The following is a 26,360-nucleotide window of genomic DNA, read 5'->3' on the forward strand; positions in this document are numbered from 1 at the left end:
TCTTTTTATGTCTTAATGGCCACTTGTATGTCTTTGGATAAATATCTACTCAGATCCATTGCCCATTTTTCTTTTGGATTACCTGTCTTTTTATTATAATTTATAAGACCAAGATGCTTTTTAATATGAATTAATGAATTTAATTAATATGAATTTAATATGTAATTGCCACCAAACAAAATGTATAATCTAATGTCAAACCTTATTTTCCTACAGGTACTGAAATTTTACACCCTCCCCCCTCAAATATTTGTCAATGAGAGAGAAAGCTGATTGGGATTTCAAAAGCAAAGTGCTTGCACATATTGGTCATCATGCGGAAAGGCGTGCCACGAGACCCAGAGATTGCTGATCTGTTCTATAAAGATGATCCTGAAGAACTTTTTATTGGTTTACATGAAATCGGACATGGAAGTTTTGGAGCAGTTTATTTTGTAAGTGATTAAAAATTGTTTGGATCAAATTACGAAAGTTTGATTTCTATACATTCCAACTATTACTTGTAAAATGCACATGTTTTTAATGTTTATTCTACAAATTAAATTATGTCTACAGTCCAGGCAAATAGTCTTTGCAGAAAAGCCAGTCCTAGAATTCTAGGCCTTATTCAAGTCAGTGGTATCTATATCAAATGACTCTGCTCTCAAAGTGAGGCCAAAACATTATAAGCTTGAATTTGAACCCTGTACATTTTCCTTACATGCCATGTTCTTTTCTGCCTCAGGGCATTTATATATGCTATTCCTCCTACCAGGAATTCTACATTCTACATTCCTGTCTACATTCTACATTCTACATTCCTGTCTAACTCTCGTTTTTCCTACAGATATCAGCTCAGGTGTTAAATCCACAAGAAAGCCATTTCTGTTCAACCCTGCATCACTGAATTAAGACTTCGTTTATGGTTTCATAGCCCCCTGTGCTTAGCCCACTTTGTTGCATTTGTCACAGTTACAATTGTATAATTATGTGTGAATTTTTTTGATTCCTCTATGTCTCACTAAATAATAAGCTCCATGAGGACAAGAGTTATATCTACTTGTTCATTGCTATATCCCCAGTAACTAGTATAATGTCTGAGTAGTAGGATGTAAATGACATCAGTAAATGATGGATAGATGGGTGGATGGCCAAATGGGTAACCACTTAGATGGACTGACAGATTTTTAGTAGCAATCATGTTAACCCAGTATCTTAGGTTAAGGGATACTTGGCCTAGCTCCATAGAGTCAATTTGAATTCCAAGACTTTAGCTTCTGATGAGAAGAGTGAGAAATGATCAGCTAAGTGTTAACATACCTCCTTCACCTAAAGTTCATTTCATAAAACATGTACTACTTTATTTCAATAACTGTAGGAGTTTGCATCATCAAATTAACACATACTTCCTTAAGAGTACTAGTTCATTAAAGCAAGTAATATTTAAGTATGACTTTACTACCTATTTCTCTTCCAAACCTGTTATCACATTTTTTTTTCTTAAATAGTATTTGACTTTTTTTAAAGTGGTCCTTTATGTCCTTCCATCTAGATAGGGCTTATCTTTAGTTGTCCTTCCAAACACGATTATATTAATTGCATCTTGAGCTCATCCTTTTGTTTCTAGCCAAATCTTAAGCCCGAGTTTTCTCTGAGTGCTCTCTCATTCCTTCATGTCTATACTCAGCACTACCACTACTCCTCTTCCCTCATCTAATACTTGGCTCCCACTCAAGTACATTTTATCATTAAGTACTACCTTCCAGGGCTGAAGAGAGTGCTAATTTTCTAGTTAATACACTCATGTTAATCTTTGAGGTTAGAGTAGTATTTACAGGCCAATCAAAGTCCTATCTTTCTCATTCACTGAGACACCATTTTTAAAAAGGATTCTTAAAATTACAATTATATCATATATACAGAGTGTACATGACACATACACACGTATATTTTAATATATAATTTAAAGAATAATTAAAAGGTAAATCCCTTTGTAACCACCAGCCATGCTGAGAAATAAAATATTGCCAACACCCAAAAGCCCCTTTTTGGTTAGAAGAATACACTATGCTGAATTTTGTTACAATGACTTCCTTGTCTTTATATATAACCCACTTACTTCTCCACCCCCTAATAATGTAATTTGGTTTTGCCTCATTTTGAACTTTTTAACACGGAAGTATTCTGTATACATTTGGTTGTGACCTGTTTGTTTTGCTTAGAGATACTTTCTTCAGCCAGTCATCTTTCTTACTGTCCTTCTATTACTTTATGACTAATTCATTATCTCAGAATCTCCCTTGGTTAAAGAAAGAGAGTGGTTCCAATCTCTGTTTGACTCTTCAGATTTAAAAAGCAGCCAGACCCTTCTCAAAGTTCTCTTTTAGAATAAATACAATAAACCAAGAATGCTTTGAAACTTACTAACAGGCTGTTTGTGTTAGGAGTTAAATGAGACCTACTTTGCTATAGAAAACCCAGTACTTTTTGGACTAAGTCCTGTCTGATTAGCTAGAGTACACTAGTTCCTCTTATCCACAGTTTCAGTTATCAGTGGTCACCCTCAGTCCAAAAATACTAAATGGAAAAATCCAGAAATAAGCAATTCTTGAGTTTTAAATTGCTAGATGTTCTGAGTAACATGATGTATTGAAAAAAATTGTTATTTGTTGATAATGATAGACTAGAGAAATCACAAAGATACCTGGATGGCTTTGATACTGAAATGTAATCATTAACTATATATTGCCTGTATACAAAAGTATATAGTGCAGCCCCATATAAACCCATAAGGCACATTAAAAAAAAAAAAAACAGATTAAAGGGAAATTAACTGATACTTTACTATAAAACTTTAAAAAGCTTTAACCTTTTATCTACAGTGGTCTCATAGGCATAAAATGGATTTTCTCCTGTGCCAGTCCATGTTGCTCCTCCCTATTAATAGATTCTTCCTCTTGTCACTCATACCATTATAACCGAGAAGACTATCATCTCTTACAACTGCTGTAACCTCCAAACTGATATTTGTACATCCATTCTGGTCTCTCTCCAGTCTTTCGGCAACACCACAGAGAGCTTGAGGGTTGTTGGGGAGCAGAAACATGTTAATATGATCACATCACCTTTTCTCTATAAAGTCTTCAGGGGATCTCCTCCTCTGTCCTTAGGTTAAGTTCAAATTCCTTACTGCATTCAGCCTCTAAGGTCCTTTATGAGGTGATCCCTCTATATCTGAACTATTGTTGTTCTTCAGTCACTAAGTCGTGTCCAACTCTCTTGTGACCCCATGGGCTGCGGCATGACAGACTCCTCTCTCCTCCACTATCTCCAGGAGTTTGCTCAAATTCATGTTCATTGAGTCAGTGATGCTATCTAACTGTCTCATCCTCTGCCACCCCCTTCTCTTCTTGCCTTCTGTCTTTCCCAGCATCAAGGTCTTTTCCAGTTAGTTGGGTCTTTCCATCAGGTGGCCAAAGTATTGGAGCTTCAGCTTCAGCGTCAGTCCTCCAATGAATATTCAGAGTTGATTTCCTTTAGGATTCACTGGTTTGCTCTATATTCCCTCTTATTCTCATTGCTCTAGTTAATACATAAACGTTTTCTTGTAATCATCCATCATAGGATCTATACTAATTATGATTTTATTTTTGTTGCTGTCTATGCTACTAGAAGAGAGAGAGGTACTTGGCATACTTACTCACAATTCTATCCCTAACATTTAGCCCAATACCTGCCAAATTTTAAACACCTAATAAATACTTGAATTATGAAGAACTCAGAGAATTTGCCACTGCTTATTAGTACTTTTCTTGTGGCAGAGTCATATTAGCAAGCTGTAAAGACCAGAGTCTAGCAACCAACATTTTCAAAATTTTTACACTTCAGCACTATAATTCTGTTAGGCTTTTTATAGTTTATAACTTTTATGCAGAATGATGCCAGGGAATATGTTAAAAGTGAATAGTATGCTGGCACTGCTCTTATAGAATCAATCAGTTAAGAATATATATTATTTTCAGAGAAAATTGAAACTATTGATGAAATATCTCTGTGTATTTGGATTTACATAAGTAATTTAGAATTTAGTAGCAGTAAAAATGAAATAATGAAAAACTCTGTATTAAAGGAAAATAAGGGCAGAATGTGTTCATTTTTGTATTCACTTAAAGACAGTGTATTCACTAAAGACAGTTATAAAGTTTCTAGGGTTCTAGTGTTGCCTTGTTGAATTCAGTATATCATCCATAATCTACCTAAAGCAGATCATTTAGTTTTGTTTTTCTGGGTATAAATGCCTTTTAGTTTTAGTTGAGGCTTAATAACTAGGGCAAAAGGAAACACTTATGTTTTAATTCTTATATTTCTCCATAAACTAGCAAAGAGTTGACAATAGTCTAAATGTAGCTGGAAATGGTTATGAAAATATTAGAAGCACATATGTAGTAAGTTCACAATAAATATATTTTGAATCAGTGATCTTGTTTAACATTACTGAGACCATTGAGACAATTGGAAATAATAATGAACATAAGTTTCAAGAATAAAACTTGAAATGTTTAGAAGTTGTAATCATTCATATTTCATGCAAAGATGGGCTCAACAAAGGACAGAAATGGTATGGACCTGACAGAAGCAGAATATATTAAGAAGAGGTGGCAAGAATACACAGAAGAACTGTACAAAAAAGATCTTCACGACCCAGATAATCATGAAGCTGTGATCACTCACACTCTCCTAGAACCGGACATCCTGGAATGTGAAGTCAGGTGGGCCTTAGGAAGCATCAGGTGGGCCTTAGGAAGCATCACTACGAACAAAGCTAGTGGAAGTGATGGAGTTCCAGTTGAGCTATTTCAAATCCTGAAAGATGATGCTGTGAAAGTGCTACACTCAGTGTGTCAGCAAATTTGGAAAACTCAACAGTGGCCCCAGGACTGGAAAAGGTCAGTTTTCATTCCAGTCCCAAAGAAAGGCAATGCCAAAGAATGCTCAAACTACCGCACAATTGCACTCATCTCACACGCTAGTAAAGTAATGCTCAAAATTCTCCAAGCCAGGCTTCAGCAATACGTGAACCGTGAACTTCCAGATGTTCAAGCTGGTTTTAGAAAAGGCAGAGGAACCAGAGATCAAATTGCCAACATCCACTGGATCATCGAAAAAGCAAGAGAGTTCCAGAAAAATATCTGTTTCTGCTTTATTGACTATACCAAAGGCTTTGACTGTGTGGATCACAATAAACTGTGGAAAATTCTGAAAGAGATGGGAATACCAGACCACCTGACCTGCCTCTTGAGAAACCTGTATGCAGGTCAGGAAGCAACAGTTAGAACTGGACATGGAACAACAAACAGACTGGTTCCAAATAGGAAAAGGAGTACGTCAAGGCTGTATATTGTCACCCTGCTTATTTAACTTATATGCAGACTACATTATGAGAAACGCTGGGCTGGATGAAGCACAAGCTGGAATCAAGATTGCCAGGAGAAACATCAATAACCTCAGATATGCAGATGACACCACCCTTATGGCAGAAAGTGAAGAGGAACTAAAAAGCCTCTTGATGAAAGTGAAAGAGGAAAGTGAAAAAGTTGGCTTAAAGCTCAACATTCAGAAAACGAAGATCATGGCATCTGGTCCCATCACTTCATGGCAAACAGATGGGGAAACAGTGTCAGACTTTATTTTTTGGGGCTCCGAAATCACTGCAGATGGTTATTGCAGCCATGACATTAAAAGACGCTTACTTCTTGGAAGGAAAGTGATGACCAATCTAGACAGCATATTAAAAAGCAGAGACATTACTTTGTCAAAAAGGTCCGTCTAGTCAAGGCTATGGTTTTTCTAGTGGTTGTGTATGGATGTGAGAGTTGGACTATAAAGAAAGCTGAGTGCCGAAGAATTGATGCTTTTGAACTGTGATGTTGGAGAAGACTCTTGAGAGTCCCTTGGACTGCAAGGAGATCCAACCAGTCCATCCTAAAGGAGATCAGTCCTGGGTATTCATTGGAAGAACTGATGTTGAAGCTGAAACTCCAATATTTTGGCTACCTGATGCGAAGGGCTGACTCATTTGAAAAGACCCTGACACTGGGAAAGATTGAGGGCAGGAAGAGAAGGGGCCGACAGAGGATGAGATGGTTGGATGGCATGACCGACACAATGGACATGGGTTTGGGTGGACTCCGGGAGTTAGTGATGGACAGAGAGGCCTGGCGTGCTGGGGTTCATGGGGTTGCGGAGAGTCAGACACAACTGAGAGACTGAACTGAATGATTCATAAAGCAGTATGATGCATTGGAAAGCTGAAATCCCATTGATAGTTTCCTTTCTCTGTACTAAAACACTGATTTCTGGTTTTTTTTTTTAAGTTTCAGTTCTGAATTTTAACTAGTGTAAAATGCATTAAAAATTTCCCATGTATAGATAAATGGAAATGTTTTTCAAATTTCAAGTCTTTGCCTAGCCAATAGGTTCTGTAAACAAGTATACATATCAAGTTCTAAGTGATGGTAACTCTGTAAATGTGAAGAAATACATTTTTATTGTAAGGTGATTCTTTTTTCGTTTCTCTTGTTCCAAATAAGTGTTGATAATAAATAACCTTAATAATATTGCAATTATATAATACTATTGGATTACATTTGTGTGGACCTTTTTTTTTCTTTCTATAAAGTGTAAGGATTTGTTTGTTATAAACCCCTACTATAAGTTAAAATTCAGCATTGTTTTAGCATTTTCTAAGCCTTTCCCAGACTCCTTAAGCTGCATAGTACATAGATTCATACCCCAAATACCTGCTTTACAGATACAGTCCCTCTACCTGTATTACTGAATTTACACCAACTTTTCTTTGTTGTTACACAAGCATAGTCTTAATATTGCATTTTAAAAACCAGCAAAATGTGAGAGGTTTTTGCTTTTAACAAAAGTCAATCTGTACCTTCTAAATGAATAAAATACTAAAAAATGCCTTTACACAGTCCTGCCAATTAAAAACTGTAACTAGTGGAGACCTTGTTTTTATAATAGGATACTTTTACCTGAGTGCTTGTACAAAAAAAATTTAGTAAGTTTCTATTTTCTCTGCATTTTGGAATAAGACTCTGTGGTTAAATTCTTTGTATACCATTATTATTTATTGTTGAAATTATTTTTTCTAATTAGAAAGAAACCATTGCTGTATCTGAGGAGCTTTTCTAATTGTACATAAGAAACTGATTAGGGATTTTTCTTTAAAATCGGTGACCTTGTTTTACCAGAGAGTGAATTCCAATCTTTTACTTCAGAAACACTGCTATAGCTTTATTAGTCCACAATAATAATATCACAGAACTAAAACAGCTTACTTAACATCAAGGATATGACATTGATATGGAACCCTGTTAATAAAGAAGGCTAAGATTAGATAATCTTTAATGTCTTGTGTTTATATTTTTCTGAAAATTTTTAGAAAATTACTTAGTTTTTAATTTCTTAAGTGAATTTGGAGGGAAAGATTATTACCTGAGGTATTTCTGGTTGTCATGCGTGCTTTCAATGAACTGTTATGTTTTCAGTTTGGAGAAGATTGTTGTTTTTAGTCACTCAGTCATGTCTGACTCATTTTGAAACTCTGTGGTCTGTAGCCTGCCAGGCTCCATGAGATTTCCATGGATTTCATGGATTTCCATGGATTTCTCACTGTCCATGATTTTTCCCAGGCAAGAATACTGGAGTGGGTTTCCATTTCCTTCTTTAGGGGATCTTCCCGACCCAGGGATCGAACCTGCGTCTCTTGCATTGACAGGCAGATTCTTTGCGACTGAGCCACCAGGAAAGCCCCATGGAGAAGATACATACAGATAATTATGAGACAAGGCAACGTTTATAAATGAATATACACATGTACACTTAAATATGTATATATATTTATATAATACCTTCTTATTATAAAGTATAAGTATCTTTGAAAGTCAAAGCCCCTCTTAAGTTTAATGTTATCCTTTGCTTCACTGTTTAATACTTTAACCACTATTTAAATTTTAAGTTAATTAAAATTAAAAATCCACTTCCTCAGTCACAAGAGCCACATTTGACATCCTACTATATACTATATACATCTACTATGTAGATGTAGATATAGAACATTTCCATCATCACAGAAAGTTCTATTAGATAATAATAAGAAGAACCATAATAATATAATTATTAATAATAATTATAATAATAATATATTAAATAATCCCAAGATTATCACTGATAAGTATCTCAGTATAAATTCTTTTATAATTTATTCTACACATATACTCATTATTACAGTTTTGCAAAAATAAGATCATATTGAACATCAAGGGTATAACACTGATGCAGAGCCCAGTGATCATCTTAGTTTTTACTGTTATCACATATACATATTGATTACCTCATTTTTTTTTTTTAACATTTCTTTTTTTGGCTGTACAGCCCTGCCTGCAGCATCTTAGGTCCCCGACCAGGGTCGAACCCATGATCCCTGCAGTGAGAGCGTGGAGTCTTAACCACTGCCGGGGTAGTCCTGATCACCTCATTCTTTTAATGTTTATTTCATTACATGACTCTACCATATTTAATTAACTGTTTCTCCAGTGGTAGACGTTCTACATGGTGAAGCCTGTAAGGATATTTTAGAAATACGACTTTTTTTGACTGGATATGTTTTGTTAAACCAAAATCAACCCTGAGTATTCATTGGAAGGAGGACTGTTGCTGATGCTCTAGTACTTTGGCCACCTGATACAAAGAGCCGACTCTTTGGAAAAGACCCTGATGCTAGGAAAGATTGAGGGTACGAGGAGAAGGGGACGACAGAGGATGAGATGGTTGGATGGCATCACTGATTCAACCACTGAGTCAAACTCAACACATGAGTTTGAGCAAACTCCAGAAGACAGTGAAGGACAGCGAAACCTGGCATGCTGCAGTTTATGGGGTCACAAAGAATGAAACATGACTTAGCAACTGAACAACAACAATCCATTTTTACATTATAGCCTTTGCATGTATTCAGAAGGGGATAAAGAGAAGTTGTGCCTTAAAGTGGGCTGGAAAGGTCTGTCTAGGCTGTCAAAAGTTGCAACATCTTTAAGCTGTGAGAATGAATGTGAAATGTTATAAAAGTCAAGTCAAATATTTAAATTAAACTGGCTGAAACACCGTTCATTCTTTTTAACTTTTTTTCTCTATTCTCTTAACACAGGCCACAAATGCTCACACCAATGAGGTGGTGGCAATTAAGAAAATGTCCTATAGTGGGAAGCAGGCACATGAGGTATGTTAAAGACATTGTGTCACTAAACTGACATATGCAAGTTAGTATGAAAGTGACAGTAGAAACAAAGTTTCCTGAGCATTTTTTCCCCTTATGTATAATTTAATAAACATTTACTAATATTCTACCTCAGTCAACTCTTTTGTGGAATAAAATATGAATTTAGTATGCTCAGTCACTTTAGTCATGTCTCTTTGCGACCCCATGGACTGTAGTCCTCCAGGCTCCTCTGTACATGGGATTCTCCAGGCAAGAACGCTGAAGCGGGTTGCCATTTCCTTCTCCAGGGGATCTTCCCGACCCAGGGATCAAACCACGTCTCTTACATCTCCTGCAGTGGCAGGCAGGTCCTTTACCACTAGCACCACTTGTGAAGCCACAGGATTAGTATAATGGATTTGTTATAATATATTTGGTGATTGATTTAATTTACGTGTACTAAAACAAGAAGTAACACAAGTTTAAATAGCTTCTTCATGTATTAAGCATTTTCTTTATCCACTTAAAATAATGAAAAGAATGTTATGTATGTATACTTGAAAATAAAACACTGTCTTCTGTTAAAAAATCATGATATTTCTTTTTGATTTCAATAGAAATGGCAAGATATTCTTAAGGAGGTCAAATTTTTACAACAATTGAGACATCCTAATACCATTGAATACAAAGGTTGTTACTTGAAAGAGCACACTGCTTGGGTAAGTCAAAGGACCTCTATTATCTTTTAATCTTTTCCTATAAAATTTTTTGTGTTTTCCTTTTTTTTCTATTACGTCTTTGGTTTATAAAATTATCAGCCCATTTCTGTCCCATTTGATTTTCGTTTTCAGTATTTAATATTTGTTACTCCAGTGTGTGTCATATGGTATACATTCTTAAGTTTAAATATGACATCTAAGAGTCTATAGGAAATTTATTGTTAAACATTCAATGAAAAGATAGTGGAAAGTTAATAACATCATTTTATAATGATTTATTTGCAAAAGTAAGGAGAAAGGCCTTTTATTCTCATCCTACAGTTTTTATCTTTGTCATTTCTCATCCCCTACTCCAGTTCCCCACAAATTCGGAATTGTGCTTGATATTACTATCACTGTCTAAGGTTTTTTGCTGGATTTTTTTTGCTAGGTTATGATTAAATGAAACAATCTTTTGTTCCACTCTGTCCTCTTGGTATGTTTTTATTTTTACATGATTTTGCTTCTGATTTTAATCTGACACATTAGACATTGTATAGAACCAGAAAATGCTATACTTTGTATTTTATGGGATTGCACATTCCAGTTTAAAGTATTCAATATCAGTATCATTTACTGAATACTCACCACTGTACAAGTGCTTTCCTATACATGATCTCCAGCTAGGGAATGGAATTTTTGTTCTCAGATAGACTAGCAAAGGTTAAACATAAAACCTTTCTGCTCAAGCAGTTCTTAAGATATGTAGAGCCACTGCGTCTATCCTGAGTAGAAGAAATTAAGAGGAGTATCTCATTATGTGGAAATCCGTTCTCTGGCAATCTCAGCTATCTTAAAGGAGTCAAGAAAGGGATTTTGAGCAGGCAGAGTAAATGTTACAAAATCAAGTGCTAAATCTCATATGTTTCAGAACTTCAGAAAATTCTCTGAGCTCTTATTTGAAGCCTATTTACTCTTTGATTACATAGAGTGCTAATAAGTTTGGTTACTTAGTCTCTGTCTATAAGAATTTGTTAGGCTAATTAGAAGGAACCTCATAGAACTAAGCTGCCAGAGACATGCATACAAATAGGCACAACTAATTTGATCTTAAGGAAGAAGTTAGGGAATTTAGAGAGCAGACCTAATAATTTAAAAGCAGAACAACCAGAGCTGTTAAATGTCAGGGTCAAACATCTAGCCATGCTCAGGTGCCCTTGTGCTCTGTAGTAATTGGAAAAAGAATATTTGGGACAGAAATACAGAGTTAACATGTAATTTAAAAAATAGAAGCATAACTATAAACATTTACTCCATTCATTTTTAAAATTCTATGTTCATTTTCCTTATACTCAGTTTATGGAAGTTACATGCGCATATTAGTTTACACAATTTAAGAAAGTAGAGGGAATTCCCTGGTGATGCAGTGGTTAGAATTCCATGCTTTCACTGCAGAGGGCCTAGGTTCCATCCCTGGTTTGGGAATGAAGATCTCGCAAGCTGTACAACTCCACTGAAAAAATAAAAAATTTAAAAAAATTTTTTAATTAAAAATAACTTAGAAAAGTAAGTAATACAGATGAGAAATGTTTCCATCAAAACTAAGAAGACAATAGTGTTTGTCAATTATACCTTAATAATGCAGAATAAAAAAGAAAAATAGTACACATAAAAGGTTGAAAGTGAAAATCACTCAGTCATGTCCAACTCTTTGTGACCCCATGGACTACACTGTCCATGGAATTCTCCAGGCCAGAATACTGGAGTGGGCAGCCATTCCCTTCACCAGGGAATCTTCCCAACCCAGGGATTGAACCTAGGTCTCCTGCATTGCAGGCAGATTCTTTCCCAGCTGAGCCACCAGGGAAGCCCATAAAAGGCTAATGTTCATTATAATATTCACTTATGTGGACTGTTTCATTTCACAATAAGATATAAAATTAATATTTCTGAATCTCCTTACTTTTAATATAAAGCAGAAAGCTATAATAAAGTTTCTAAACTTTAAGCTTCTAAATTTCTCATACTTTTTAGAGTATTCTAGAAATACAATCTTTTTCATATAATATATATTTAATTACACCTATAAATATATAATAAATTTAATAATATAAATTTATATGTATATTATTATATATAATATATGTATGATATATAATATGTATTGTGTGCCTTGCTACTAGAATAATTAAGAATATGAGATATATATTATATTGTTATATTATGTACAATTATTTATTATATTATGACATATAATTATAATATAATATATAATATTATATCTCATATCCTTCTAAAATACTCCAGTAATGCAGGGTAAATAATACACAAGTGTTTTCACATATACTTTTTTAAATGAAAGGAATTAATATGTTATTAGTAGTTGTGTCTATGTGATTATAGGAAATTTGTATTTCATAATAAACATATTATGTTTTTAAGAAATAATAATTTGTAGGAGTGTGCATGCTTGTGTATGTGTGTGTAGATTGGTCATTGAACACTCCACTTCTGACCTTGGCTACAAATCAGCAGTAGTCTGGGATGCATAAAATAATCTAAGATGAGAGTAAAGAGTTTTCTCATTTTTGCTTTTCAAAAGTCTTCCAAGGTTGCAAATCCCAAAACAATATATTATTTTAATTTTAATAATATTCTAGAAATATTTTAAGACATACATTGAACATCCCATCTCTCTTGGGAATTCAAGCTAATGTAATGACGCATAGAAGCCTACATTTTTAGATTGAGGTTCTAGTATTTTCTTGTTTAGAATTTTTTAAAATGTGAAAGTAGAGAATTTATAGCTTTTGACTTATTCTAGTTAGTAATTCCTAGTGTAGATTTTACTGGGTCACTATTTGGTTACCACTTTTTTTTAAAGTTACAAAATTTAAAGTTATACTGTAACCTAACCACCTTAAATCCTTGAGTACAATCCCCATATTGTCTTAGACCAATTCCAATTTCAAATAGAAAATAGCAAAAGCAGATGATAAAAGTTATAAAAATCAATTACTAGTGCCAGATGACCAAGATTTAATCCAGGCTCAGGTATATCAGAGTATTTATTCTCTTAGTATTCTTAATTCTTGGTTAGTTGATTGGTATTAGCAATTTCTTATTCTTAGGTTAATAAGAATAATTTTTCTGGTTATTATTTCAATCTGTTACAGTTGGTGATGGAATATTGCTTAGGCTCAGCCTCTGATTTGTTAGAAGGTAAGGATAAAAGCACTTTCCCCTTCTTTCCTTTTTACCTTGACCAGAATGTTATCTGCTCCTATACTAAAGCACCCCTTGGGCAAACTAAATGGCTAATGCCACTTAGACTTAAGGGTTACGTGGATAAGCCATGCAGACTCCATCTCTGCACTGTCACTGATAATATCTGTGTAATGATTAATGATTAGCAGCCCTCTCAGTATTTTAGTTCATGGCCATCCACGGCAGATACTACTAAAATATTTGGGTAATGTCATGTAGTATGTGTAGTCAGAAACATCAAATTCATGTGTATTTTTGAAATATAGGCAGATTGTATCAAATTATATTGATATTTAACCCTATCACATCTTTTGACTGACCTAGTTCTCCTATGCAGGACACTGTTATAACCAGAGACTATGTTAAATTTTTACATTTTTAAAAAAGACTTTCTTATATTATCCTTGATCTCTGAATAGAAATTGCTTATTAGCTGCTTTCACCAATAATGAAAACTTGTAGTTAGAAGGAGTACTTATAGGTGGCTTGTGACAGGGGAAAATAATGCAATCTAAAACACTCTAGTACTCATGTATGGATGTGAGAGTTGGATCATAAAGAAGGCTGAATGCCAAAGAATCGATGCTTTTGAACTGTGGTGTTGGAGAAGACTCTTGAGAGTTACTTGGACTGCAAGGAGATCCAACCAGTCCATCCTAAAGGAAATCAGTCCTGAATATTCAATGGAAAGACTGATGCTGAAGCTGGAATGCCAATCCTTTGGCCACCTGATGCGAAGAAAAGACCCTGATGCTAGGAAAGACGGAAGGCGGGAGGAGAAGGGGATGACAGAGGATGAGATGGTTGGATGGCATCACCGACTGGATGGACAACTCCATCACAAACTGGATGGAGTTTGAGCAAGCTCCAGGAGTTGGTGATGGACAGGGAAGCCTGGCATGCTGCAGTCCATGGGGTTGCAGAAAGTTGGACAGGACTGAGGAACTGAACTGAACTGAAAACACTCTAGGCATTTAAAGTGTCAGCGGGACTGGTAAATTTGGACCTGGCCAAATTCCACACATTGGAATCAGTGTGGTTTTGACTTGCAACTGACAAGCAAATTAACAGTTACTCACAGTGAATATCTGGAGACAGAAATGGCAACCCACTCCAGTATTCTTGCCTGGAGAATCCCATGAATAGAGGAGCCTGGAGGGCTATAGTCCATAAGGTCGCAAAGAATCAGACACAACTGAGCACAGCACAGCACAGCACAGAGGCACAGTGACTATCAGGCTTTGTTTTATTTTGAAGGAGTTTGTTTTTATGCTTGAGTTTTCTGTTATCTGATTATTTATTGCTATTCTATAGGAAATATATATTCTATGTATTTAAGTGAATGTGTTTCCAAATTGTCATTTAAGAAAGTACATAATTCAATCTGGTATTGCTATATAAGATAATAAAAATAGGAATGAAACTGATCATCCACTGGGCTTTTTTTTTTTCCTTCCTCAGTTCATAAGAAACCACTTCAGGAAATGGAGATCGCTGCCATTACTCACGGTGCCTTGCAGGGGCTAGCCTACCTGCATTCTCATGCATTGATTCATAGGTAAGATTAGAGACCAGTTACATTTTCATTTCAGTTACAGGACTGTCTGTTCAAGGAACCTTGAAAACTAGTGCATGCTCAAATTTTTAGGGTGCCTGAGGATTTATGGGAAGCAAACAGGTTGCTGCTCTTCTGAATGTAAAGAGTAAAGTTGCCAGAATTTAGCTCCTAACTCTTCGTCTCTCCCATATATCCATAAAGACTTATATCATCCCTGTTCTCTAGGTGACTGTTCTTCAGGCTTAATGCTGCAGCGAAATTTGAAGAGCCCAGCAACCTTTTGATACTGTGTCAATAAAAAAAAGAAAAGAAAATTAGCTTTCCTTGCATATGTTTATTTCCTAGCTGAGTTCTTCTTTTCCTGTTGCCAATAACAAGTCAGTCTCATGTGAATATATGCTATTCTATCAATTTAAAATTTTTTGCATTTCTTTAGTCCATATAGATATATAGGAAGGTATTATCATCTTCATTTTAGCAGATAATGAAACTGAGACTTAGAGCAATTTAAATAATTAGCCCATAGTTTCCTAGCATTTATGTAATAAAGATTGAAACTCAGATTTTCTAATGCCTAACACAAGGCTTCCCTCTTAAGTTACATTTTTTTTTTTTGTCACAGCCCCACTCTCTTCTTTCCAACCTACTTCCCAGCACTAATTTCTAAACAAAGATGTCATTACCAGTTTTTCCTTATCTCAGTAAAGAACTTCTAGTACTGTTACTTTAATGAATAGTGGCCAAGTAGTGGTATATGAGGTAGGCATAAAGGATCTGAGATGGCTTAAAGTCATAAGAAAAAAATTTACATTTACCAGGAAGAAATGAAACTATTAAGTCATAGGTTCTCCTTTTGCTTCTTTTCTCATGCCCCTAGAGTAGCCATTGTCAGTTACTGGTACATACTTCAAAACAGAACTCCCTCAAGACAGACAGACCGAAATTCCTGCCATGAGTCTGGCTTATTTATAAGGATGAAGGATGACCCTAGCCATGGCTAATAAATATTGACAAAATTAATTTAACTATAATTTCTGAAGATTTGACAACTTTAAAATGAATGTATATAAGGTGCCATTACTGAATGTCAACTTGTTTCTGACAGTTTTGCTTGTTTCTGTTTATAAAAGTCACAGTTCAGTTTTTTGTGCCTTTGTTACCTTAATTTACACATTAATGTTTTGTTCTATATTACACTTTATCTTTTAATATGTAAAGGGAATTGAAAAGACAAAAAAACTTTTAAAGAATGCTCTTTAGTTAAAAATAAATTCAGATTCTTATTGTTTTGATTTAAAAGGCAAGTAAGTCAGTGTTAGAGAAAAGATATTTTTCTGTTGTATGAGAATTAAATAATGCTTCTTTTTTTTTTAGTTCTCTCTGCCAATGCCTAATGTCATCATGAGGAAAGAAACTGAATTTTCAAGGGAAGATTTTTGGAAAAGTTATTTTGGGAGCATTTGAACCTTTTATTTTCAACTTGACATAAGTTTTCCTCATTCCCTCTGCTTTATCTTTCCATTGCCCATCAATGTATAATTCTTAGTTCCTAGTACTCATTACACCTCATGCCTTTTTTAAAAATAATAAAGAGTACATCCACATCTTCTCATTCCAAATTTTCATACTAAAGATTGAATTTTTTAAATCATATTTTTAAAAATTTTTGCCACATAGAATTTCTAATAGCTTTAGTAGTAACCACTTGAGATTGAATTTTTTAAAATCATGTTTTTTTAACTTTTTGTTGCATAAAACTTCTAATAGCTTTAATAGTAACTAGTTGAGATGTAATAATACAATAGAAATGCAATTTCCTAACCCCTAATCCTTGTTTGTTTTGATCTTTCAGGGTCTTCTTTTTACTGTACAGTGTTATTTTTAAAATAACACCTTCTCTATAACATGTACCCTCAAATGCCTTAGAGTTGCAGTTACAATTAAAGGCAGAGAGAAAGGGTCACAGGCAAGAAAGAAAAGGTATGTCTGTAGTTGAGGTTTATTGGTAGGTAGTCAATTCAGAGTCATTAAAGGTTTGTTTAGACTCAAAAAATGTCATGAAATTTAGAAAAGAAAAAAAGTGTTACAAATGGCACCAGTTTTCCCAGCATGAAGAATACTGTTGATGACTGAATTTAGCAACTCATATGCTTTTGTAAGTGTAGGAACTGAGTAGGTTACCTCGTCTGCCATGTCTGCCTCTTTTCTCATTTCATTCCTCGCCTCTGAAGGAAGCTGTATCTTTTAATAATTACTATGACCTACCAGTAAGTACACCAAGGAATTTGGTCCCCTTTATAACTTGCAGTAATTACTAAATCCCCTTCTGGCTATCTGAGCAAGTTTTTTTTTTTTTTTTTAATAAATTTTTTGTCTTATTAATTGCATGCTCTGACCTATTCCATAATCAAAATTGAAAAGTAATTTTCTAACCCTCTTATTTTTTCCTATAGGGATATTAAAGCAGGAAACATTCTTCTAACAGAGCCAGGTCAGGTGAAACTAGCAGATTTTGGATCTGCCTCAATGGCTTCTCCTGCCAACTCCTTCGTGGGCACACCTTACTGGTATGTGGAATTAGAAAACACAACATAGTTTTACAGTATGTGTGTGTAACCAAGATGGGCTCATAGCACTGGTTTTGTTTGTTTTTGTTTTTTTTTTTAACACTGCCTCACCATGTGCCTCAAATGAGATTTCATTAGGAAGGATAGAAACTTCACTAGCAAAAAAGAAATACTTAGACTGAGTATAAAAGTTCCAGTGACTTTAAATTGTTCAAATAAGATTGATGTCACTGTGTGTAAACTGAGTAGGATTATCAACTCACTGACCAAGCTCAGGTTTTATATTTCATTTGAAGTTTCTTTTGAACTTTTCTCTTCAGGCAGAGTCCCTAGGCAAGAGCAAGTTAATTTCTTTAGCCTTTTCTAGCCAATGAGCATAAATTTTACCTTTCAATGAAAGAAATCCATGTTATTTCTGTTGAATTCTCTGATACTTTATCTCACTTGTCATTCTGACTTAAAGTTTCATCTCACTCTATTCAAGACACCTTTGCTTTATTTCATAGATACATTGGAATTTCACTGTACCTTGGGGAATGACTTACACCCCTGGAAACTTAACTTGCCTACTAAAAAAAAATCAGTTACTATTTGAAATTTTTCCCACCATCATCAAATAACATATACTATGCAACTACCTACACACACTAATAGAGAATAGATCATCTTAATCTATATAACCCTTACCCTCCTAATGAAAATCCATTATGGACAAACAAAATAATATCCATTACTATATCCAGTTTATTTGTTTTTTAACTTATAACATCTTGGAAATATCTGATTATATATTGCTTTATGTAATTGCATGAAATATTTTTCATATTGTTTAAAGTAGTTTAAGTGTTTCATACATATTAATCCTTTACAAATATCTCTGAGGTAGCTAATAAAATTGTCTGCATATTACAGATGAGGAAACTGATACAAAGAAAGGTTAAGTAACTTAGCCAAGATCAAAGAATAGTAAAAGCCCTGTTGAAAATGATGTATTGTTTCATGTAAATCACTGGGTATATTTTTGTATTTTCAATAGTGTTTTTTCAAATTATTTGTGTAAAGAAATGGTATGGGGAGGGAGGAGGGAGGAGGGTTCAGGATGGGGAACACATGTATACCTGTGGCGGATTCATTTTGATATTTGGCAAAACTAATACAATTATGTAAAGTTTAAAAATAAAATAAAAGAAAATAAAAGAAAAAGAAAAAAGAAAAAAAAGAAATGATAACTTTATCAGATAAAACTTTAGAATATGCTCAAGAACAGCTATTTATATGGATATAGTAAGTGAATTTTATTTTTAATTTGCAACTTGAGTTTTGTGAATTATATTTGGCAGGATGGCTCCAGAGGTGATCTTAGCTATGGATGAAGGACAGTATGATGGGAAAGTTGATATTTGGTCACTTGGGATCACCTGCATTGAAATGGGTGAGCAAAGAGCTGTTTTCATTGTACTTTTGAGAATCACTCCTTATTACAATTACAAATTCACTTATCCAGCTATTATTAAATATTTAATGAGTTTCTGGTACATATGTGCTAGGTGGTGTGAGTTTAGTATATTTTTTCTATGCTTTGTTATAATAACCTCATAAGATTGCTTTTTCTCTCTGCTATATTTTCATGTTATTGTTTTAAGTAAAAGAGTTAGAGCAGATATGGCAGCTAACCAGTGTAAAAATATACAATAGTTGGTATTAATATTTGAAAAATATCCATTCTGCATACCACAAATGATGACATATGTTCTTCCTTCATGGTAATATCCATTACTTAATTTACATTTCAGCTTATATAAGGGAACTCTGGGAAAGTAACAACAGGCTTATCAAATCAGACTCTTAAAAACTCACCTACATAGAGAGCAGTTCCAGATAAAACTTCATATTAGGGAATATCTCCAGCAATAAGATCTTACGGAAAAACCCAAACTAACTTTTTGGCCAACCCAATGCTCTAAAATATAAAGCTATATAAAACACAAAAAATTTAAAAATTCAGTTCAATTCTGTTCAGTTGCTCAGTTGTGTCCAACTCTTTGCAACCCCATGAACCACAGCCCGTCAGGCCTCCCTGTCCATCACCAACTCCCAGAGTTTACCCAAACGCACGTCCATTGAGTCGGTGATGCCATCTAACCGTCTCATCCTCTCGTCCCCTTCTCCTCCACCTTTAATCTTTCCCAGCATCAGGGTCTTTTCAAATGAGTCAGTTCTTCATATCAGGTGACCAAAGTATTGGAGTTTCAACTTCAACATCAGTCCTTCCATTGAACACCCAGGACTGATCTCCTTTAGGATGGACTGGTTGGATCTCTTTGCAGTGCAAGGGACTCTCAAGAGTCTTCTCCAACACCACAGTTCAAAAGCATCAGTTCTTCTGCGCTCAGCTTTCTTTATAGTCTAACTCTCACATCCATACATGATACTGGAAAAACCATAGCCTTGACTAGACAGACCTTTTTGACAAAGTAATGTCTCAGCTTTTTAATATGCTGTCTAGGTTGGTCATAACTTTCCTTCCAAGGAGTAAGCATCTTTTAATTTCATGGCTGCAGTCATCATCTGCAGTGATTTTGGAGCCCAGAAAAATAAAGTCAGCCACTGTTTCCACTGTCTTCCCACCCATTTGCCATGAAGTGATGGGACCAGATGCCATGATCTTCGTTTTCTGAATGTTGAGCTTTAAGCCAACTTTTTCACTCTCCTCTTTCACTTTCATCAAGAGCCTCTTTAGTTCTTCACTTTCTGCCATAAGGGTGGTGTCATCTGCATATCTGAGGTTATTGATATTTCTCCCAGCAATCTTGATTCCAGCTTGTGCTTCATCCAGCCCAGCATTTCTCATGATGTACTCTGCATATAATTTAAATAAGCAGGATGACATTATACAGCCTTGATGTCCTCCTTTTCCTATTTGGAACCAGTCTGTTGTTCCATGTCTAGTTCTAACTGTTGCTTCCTGACCTGCATACAGGTTTCTCAAGAGGCAGGTCATGTGGTCTGGTATTCCCATCTCTTTCAGAATTTTCCACAGTTTATTGTGATCCACACAGTCAAAGCCTTTGGCATAGTCAATAAAGCAGAAATAGATGTTTTTCTGGACCTTACTTGCTTTTTCGATGATCCAGCGGATGTTGGCAATTTGATCTCTGGTTCCTCTGCCTTTTGTAAAACCATCTTGAACATCTGGAAGTTCACGATTCACGTATTGCTGAAGCCTGGCTTGGAGAATTTTGAGCATTACTTTACGTATAGACTAATGGAAAGTAGTTGAAACATAACTAACTAACAGAGTATTTGCCCTGAATTTCTGAAGAACTCTCAAAATTTCTTTACCAAATTTCTTTATTAAAAAGAAAACAACAAACTGCCAGCAGAAAAATGGGCAATGAGTATGATCAAGGAGTTAGCACTGAAAAGAAAGCATAAATGAACAACAAACATCAGAAGATACCCCATCTCATTAATATTCAGTGAAATGCAAAGTAAAACCATTTCATATTTATTAGATTGGTATAATTTTTTTAAGTCAGACGGGAAACTGCTAAAGAAACAGGAACTCCCAAACACTATTGATAGGAGTGTAAATTGGTATAACCGTGTTGGAGAGCAAGTTGGCAACATCTGGTAAGGATGATGAGTGTCAGTGACTCAACACTTCTAAGTATACACTTTAGAAATTTTATACATGTACACTAGAAAATGTGGAAGGCTTCAACCTTGTTTGTAGAAGCAAGAATAGGTGGAAACAACCTAAATTCTTATCCTAAGAATGACTAAATTAAGTATGGATTACTATATCACAGTTAAGGATGAACTAGATCTACATGTGTCATCATGGATAAATCTCAAATCACAACATTGAATGAACAAAAAACGTCAGAAGAGTATACAGTATGATACCAATTATGAAAGTTTTATAAGCAACTTTATATGTTGTTTATGAGCATACATATATACTAATAGATGTAAGAGATACCATTTCAGAATAGTAATTTTGGAGAATAGAAGAGGAAGTTATATCTACTTATTTTTTAGAAGAAAGGATTATTCCTATTTTGTCATTTATATTCTAAAATGAATCAAAATTTTACTTGTAACACTGAAACTATAGTAGCACCTCCTCACTTACAGCACTTTACAAGGATGTCCCCTGAGTTGAACATTACAGCTAATTAGTGCCCACCCATTGTTTTAACAAGTTTTTTCTTACCTAAATGTATTTAAACTATAACATGGGTTTGGCACATACCCTTTTATGATGATTCAAGATCATCATCACATCAGTTTTTATACTATGTAGATATGTTGTTGTTCAGTCAGTCAGTCATGTCTGACTCTTTGCGACCCCATGGACTGCACCATGCCAGACTTCCCTATTCGTCACCATCTCCCAGAGTTTGCTCAAACCTTGTCCATTGAGTTGATGATGCCATCCAACCATCTCATCCTCTGTCATCCCCTTCTCCTCCTGCCTTCTTCAGTCTTTCCCAGCTTCAGGGTTTTTTCCAATGAGTTGGCTTTTCATGTCAGGTGGCCAAAGTATTGGAGCTTCAGCATCAGTCCTTCCAGTGAATATTCAGGGTTGATTTCCTTTAGAATTGACTGGTTGAATCTCCTTGCAATCCAAGGGACTCTCGAGAGTCTTCTCCAGCATCACAGTTCGAAGATATCAGTTTTTCGGCGCTCAGCCTTTTTTATCGTCCAGCTCTCACATCTGTATATGACAAGTGGAAAAACCATAGCTTTGACTATTCAGGCCTTTGTAGGCAAAGTAATGTCTCTGCTTTTTAATACGCTGTAGATGTAATAATGACTAGAGTTTCAAACAGCAGTGGATATTGGCAAAATAGGTACAGGTTCCAGGAGATACCTTGGTATTTCCTCTCTTGAGAGTCCCTTGTATGTGTTTAATTTCTGATTTTACCTTTTTAAATTGAAATATATATAACAACATGCTCTCTGTATCAACCTGACTTTTATTGCCTTTTATAAAGTGATTTACAGCCAACAAAGGTCTGTCTAGTCAAGGCTATGGTTTTTCCAGTATCATGTATGGATGTGAGAGTTGGACGATAAAGAAAGCTGAGTGCCGAAGAATTGATGCTTTTGAACTGTGGTGTTGGAGAAGACTCTTGAGATTCCCTTGGACTGCAAGGAGATCCAACCAGTCCATCCTAAAGGAGATCAGTCCTGGGTGTTCAATGGAAGGACTGATGTTGAAGCTGAAACTCCAATACTTTGGCCACCTGATGCGAAGAGCTGACTCATTGGAAAAGACCCTGATGCTGGGAAAGATGGAGGGCAGGAGGAGAAGGGGACGACAGAGGATGAGATGGTTGGATGGCATCACTGACTCAATGGACATGGGTTTGGGTGGACTCTGAGAGTTGGTGATGGACAGAGAGGCCTGGCGTGCTGCGGTTCATGGGGTCACAAAGAGTCGGACACGACTGAGTGACTGAACTGAACTTACTGAATCAAAGAACAAAGTAACTTTCTCTCAAATTGTCTTATCCTCCACAACAGCTATTCCTTCAAATTGATAGATGACAGTATCACATTATTCCTAAGAACACCCAGGCTCTGTTGTCAGATAAACCTGAGTTCTAATGCCAGCTCTGCCATTTCTTAGTTGTATGACTTTGTTCAAGATATTTTAACTCTCTATGAAATTTGCCTAATAAGATCTCCTACCTTATGCAGATTGTCAGGATTAAATGAAAATATGGATTTAATGTGCTTATTATTAAATCTTGTGTATAGTATGTGTTCAGTAAATGTTAGGCATCGTCAGCACAATCCTAGTAATATATGTCATATTTCATCAAATTTTTAATTACATTTTAACATCTCTTATTTAAACAGGAAGGTATTTTACAGGCAACAGCACTTCATGATTATAATTGGCAGATTTTATTCTAAGTTAGAATAGTGGTGCATCTTAAATTGCAATGCAGCTTATTGTCAATGACAGATTCAGAGAAGGATGATAGTACATGCTCAGTTAATATTCATAAAATAAAATTGCTACCAAGGATATTAAAGTTCTCAGTAGTTATTCAAAACATTATATTGGTAATGTAATAAATCATACAAGTATCTTTTTGACAACTTTACCATAACATCTCTATTTCCTTGGCATTAGTCTTATTGTTGTTGTTTAGTCTCTCAGTCATGCCTGACTCTTTGCGACCCCATGGACTGTAAACCACCAGGCTCCTGTGTCCATGAGATTCTCTAGGCAAGAATACTGAAGTGGGTTGCCGTTTCCTTCTCCATTAGTCTTGTTAATGGACACATAAAAGAAGTTTTTTTTTTTTTACATGAAAGATGATTAAACTGCTGTGTATATAATCCTAAGCAATAATTTTTCTAAGTTTTCTGTGTATTTTAGGTTTAATGAAATTTCACATACAGACAGTATACTCTAAATTGTGCTTTTAATATTGAAATTACAGTACAAGTTGTAGTGACTGAATAATATGTTGTCCCCTTTTTTTATAATACCTCTTCTGTAGAATTGCATATTCTTAAGAAGCCCCCTAATCTGTACATTGAATCACTGAGGTATTATCAGAAAGCAAGAAGATGATACTTTTACTGGCACCATCCCTCTTTCCTGGATCAAGCTCCAAGATTCCTGAGTAGTTACAAATTATCTTTGCTAACTTGATCTTCCACTGAAAAAAAAAAAACTAGTTAAATTCATGCATCCTTGGAAAATTCTTGGACATTAAAATTATCCAGTCACCAGATACTTTATTTTTTGAGATTATTTCAAGAATAGGTTCATCTGATGCTTTTCTGTTTAATCTACAGACACTTAGTTCACCAGCACAGATCATGGTAGAAGCTGGCAAATGGTTCATCAGCATTGACAGGGAATTGACTTTTCAGAAATGAATTCTCCAAGGAATGGGGGCAGGAGGACATAAATGTTGTTACATAGTTTCTCTGCCTGGAATTTTCTTCTTCCATTCACTTTCTTATTGCCACTCACTGTTTGGGTTAATAAATGAATGTTGTAATGTATGTTGAGGGGATAGGGATATATTTAGTCTTACAGAGCTTCTTCCTTTTTTAAATCTTTTTAAAATTGAAATACCAGTACTATCTTTATAAAATGCACAGGATTATTGAAGAGACACTGAGGTCTATTTGAACAGACAGATCTTGGAGCCTTATCATAATTGAATTGGATTTTGTTGTTCCTTCATCCTCCTCTTTCTAAATTTCTACTTTCTTCTTTCTTTATTTCCCCTTCCTTACTGTTTCTCCTGTGCAATTTCATGTTCTGAGCAGTTTGAATTGTGTTTCTTTGGCCGATGAGAGGGTTCCTACTATTCTAATAGTGAATGAAGCCACCATATAGTATCTGATGTAAGCCCCAAGAGTTAGTCACTTCTCAGTCATCTTTGTGACTTCTTGCTGCACAAAGATTCTTTGTTGACAAAGTTTCTTCTTTGTCTTAATTTGATTAACCTTTATGTATTTATTTTAGAGGTATTTTGGGGCCACCAAAAATATATACCAGATGTTATACTCAGCAGTGAGAATGCAGAGATGAACATAATAGACATTGTCCCTAATGAAATTTAGCAAGGAAGATATACATCAAGGAAAGAATTACATAATCAGTTATGGTTGTGATAGGTAGTAAAAAGTTAAAATGTAATTTGCAGTGACAAAATCTAGTGGGACAACTAGTCTTCAGAGGTTCCCTAAGGAAGAGATTGCGAGCATATAAAAAGCCTTGGATAAATATGTATTAAACTAATGCAGAAATGCAACTTTATTTAAGGTGAAACCTGAAGGATTTGGAAGAATTAACCAGGTAAAGTCTAAGGAACAAAAGTGAAAAGGGAGACCAGACAGAGAAAGCAACATGTGTGAAAGGCTCTGACCTTGGTTCTTTCAGTGAAGCAACAGATGCATGAGAACGGGGTGGGGGTAAAATTGCTTCTCAGAAAGATGTGCTGGAAGTAGCCAGGGTCATGTTAGTAAAGGCCAGGAGACTTTGTTTAAGAATCTAGACTTTGTCCTAAGAACAGTGGGAATCCATTGATGGTTACATGATGAGTTCCTGCTTCCACATGGCTTCAAATACTTGAAGTTTTCAGAAGGCCAAGCTCTAAAAACTTTCTCAGATCTACCTCCTGATAAATAAAATAAACCTGAGACTTTTTTTTGCCTTCCATGCTTGAAACAGGTATAAAATCCTTTTGTCCACACTGCAACTTTCAAATTTCCACTTGTTAACCATCCATGTCCCTATAATACTGATATCTGGTAAGTGTAAAGTATCCTATTGAGAAAGTTAAGAATATAAGAGGCCCCTCCGGAGGATCACTGATAAATATAGTTGGCTTCTACTGGAACTCTGCCAATAGCTTAAAGTTCACTATCTCAACATTATTCATTCTGGGTTTCGTGGGGTTTTTTGGTTTTGTTTTACCATTCTGGTTTTTCAGAAGTTCTTCCTTCTATGAGTAAAAATGTCTTACCTGTAACTTCTTGTTCCCTGCCCTTACTTCTTGTTCTGTTTCTTAGAATTGCATAGAATAAGCTGGAATCACTTTTTTTAAAGTGGTTAAATCTTTACTTAAAAACCAAGATGCTCTGATGAAACCTGAGATCAGATTATGAATTACAGAGTGGAACTACATCAAGAATCCATTAGGATAAGCACAGTGGAACAAGATAGTGATTTATCTTCTGTGACATAACTAGTAAATAGCGTAAAATTAACTGTACTAAGAACTAGAACCTTGTTTCTTTCCTTTGGTCAACAAGTAGAACACCTAATATGTGAATAGCATCTTATTACATATGCTAGAGAATAAATAAAAGAACAAGAGTATTAAGGTTATAAGATCTTGCTCTTAAGAGTTTATGATTTGTGTTGAGAGGAAAGAGTTGTATGTTTATGTAAATGCAATAGGAGAGTGCATGCCAAGTGAGCACTCTACTAAAAGAGTAATAGAAATTCCAAAGAGGAGTTAACAATGGGC

The 26,360-nt window shown here is 35.2% G+C and overlaps 1 protein-coding gene across 16 annotated transcripts in view; it reads left to right on the forward strand.

Annotated features, from left to right (window-relative positions):
* The window catches only part of TAOK3 (TAO kinase 3), a 189,080-nt gene that overhangs the window by 103,525 nt on the left and 59,195 nt on the right, over positions 1 to 26,360 (forward strand). For 14 of the 16 annotated variants that reach the window (XM_059876085.1, XM_059876084.1, XM_059876086.1 and 11 more), the window contains 7 exons: positions 217 to 434; positions 9,200 to 9,271; positions 9,868 to 9,969; positions 13,125 to 13,170; positions 14,677 to 14,773; positions 17,227 to 17,340; positions 18,681 to 18,772. In XM_059876085.1, the coding sequence (XP_059732068.1) occupies positions 315 to 434; positions 9,200 to 9,271; positions 9,868 to 9,969; positions 13,125 to 13,170; positions 14,677 to 14,773; positions 17,227 to 17,340; positions 18,681 to 18,772 (643 nt within the window). In that variant the 5' untranslated portion in view covers positions 217 to 314. Of the gene's footprint in view, positions 1 to 216; positions 435 to 9,199; positions 9,272 to 9,867; positions 9,970 to 13,124; positions 13,171 to 14,676; positions 14,774 to 16,625; positions 16,754 to 17,226; positions 17,341 to 18,680; positions 18,773 to 26,360 lie in introns of those variants that run through there. The other 2 variants (NM_001206058.1, XM_059876091.1) reach the window with 2 other exon arrangements.

Source organism: Bos taurus, chromosome 17, assembly GCF_002263795.3.
Source record: "Bos taurus isolate L1 Dominette 01449 registration number 42190680 breed Hereford chromosome 17, ARS-UCD2.0, whole genome shotgun sequence".
Lineage (NCBI taxonomy): Eukaryota > Metazoa > Chordata > Mammalia > Artiodactyla > Bovidae > Bos > Bos taurus.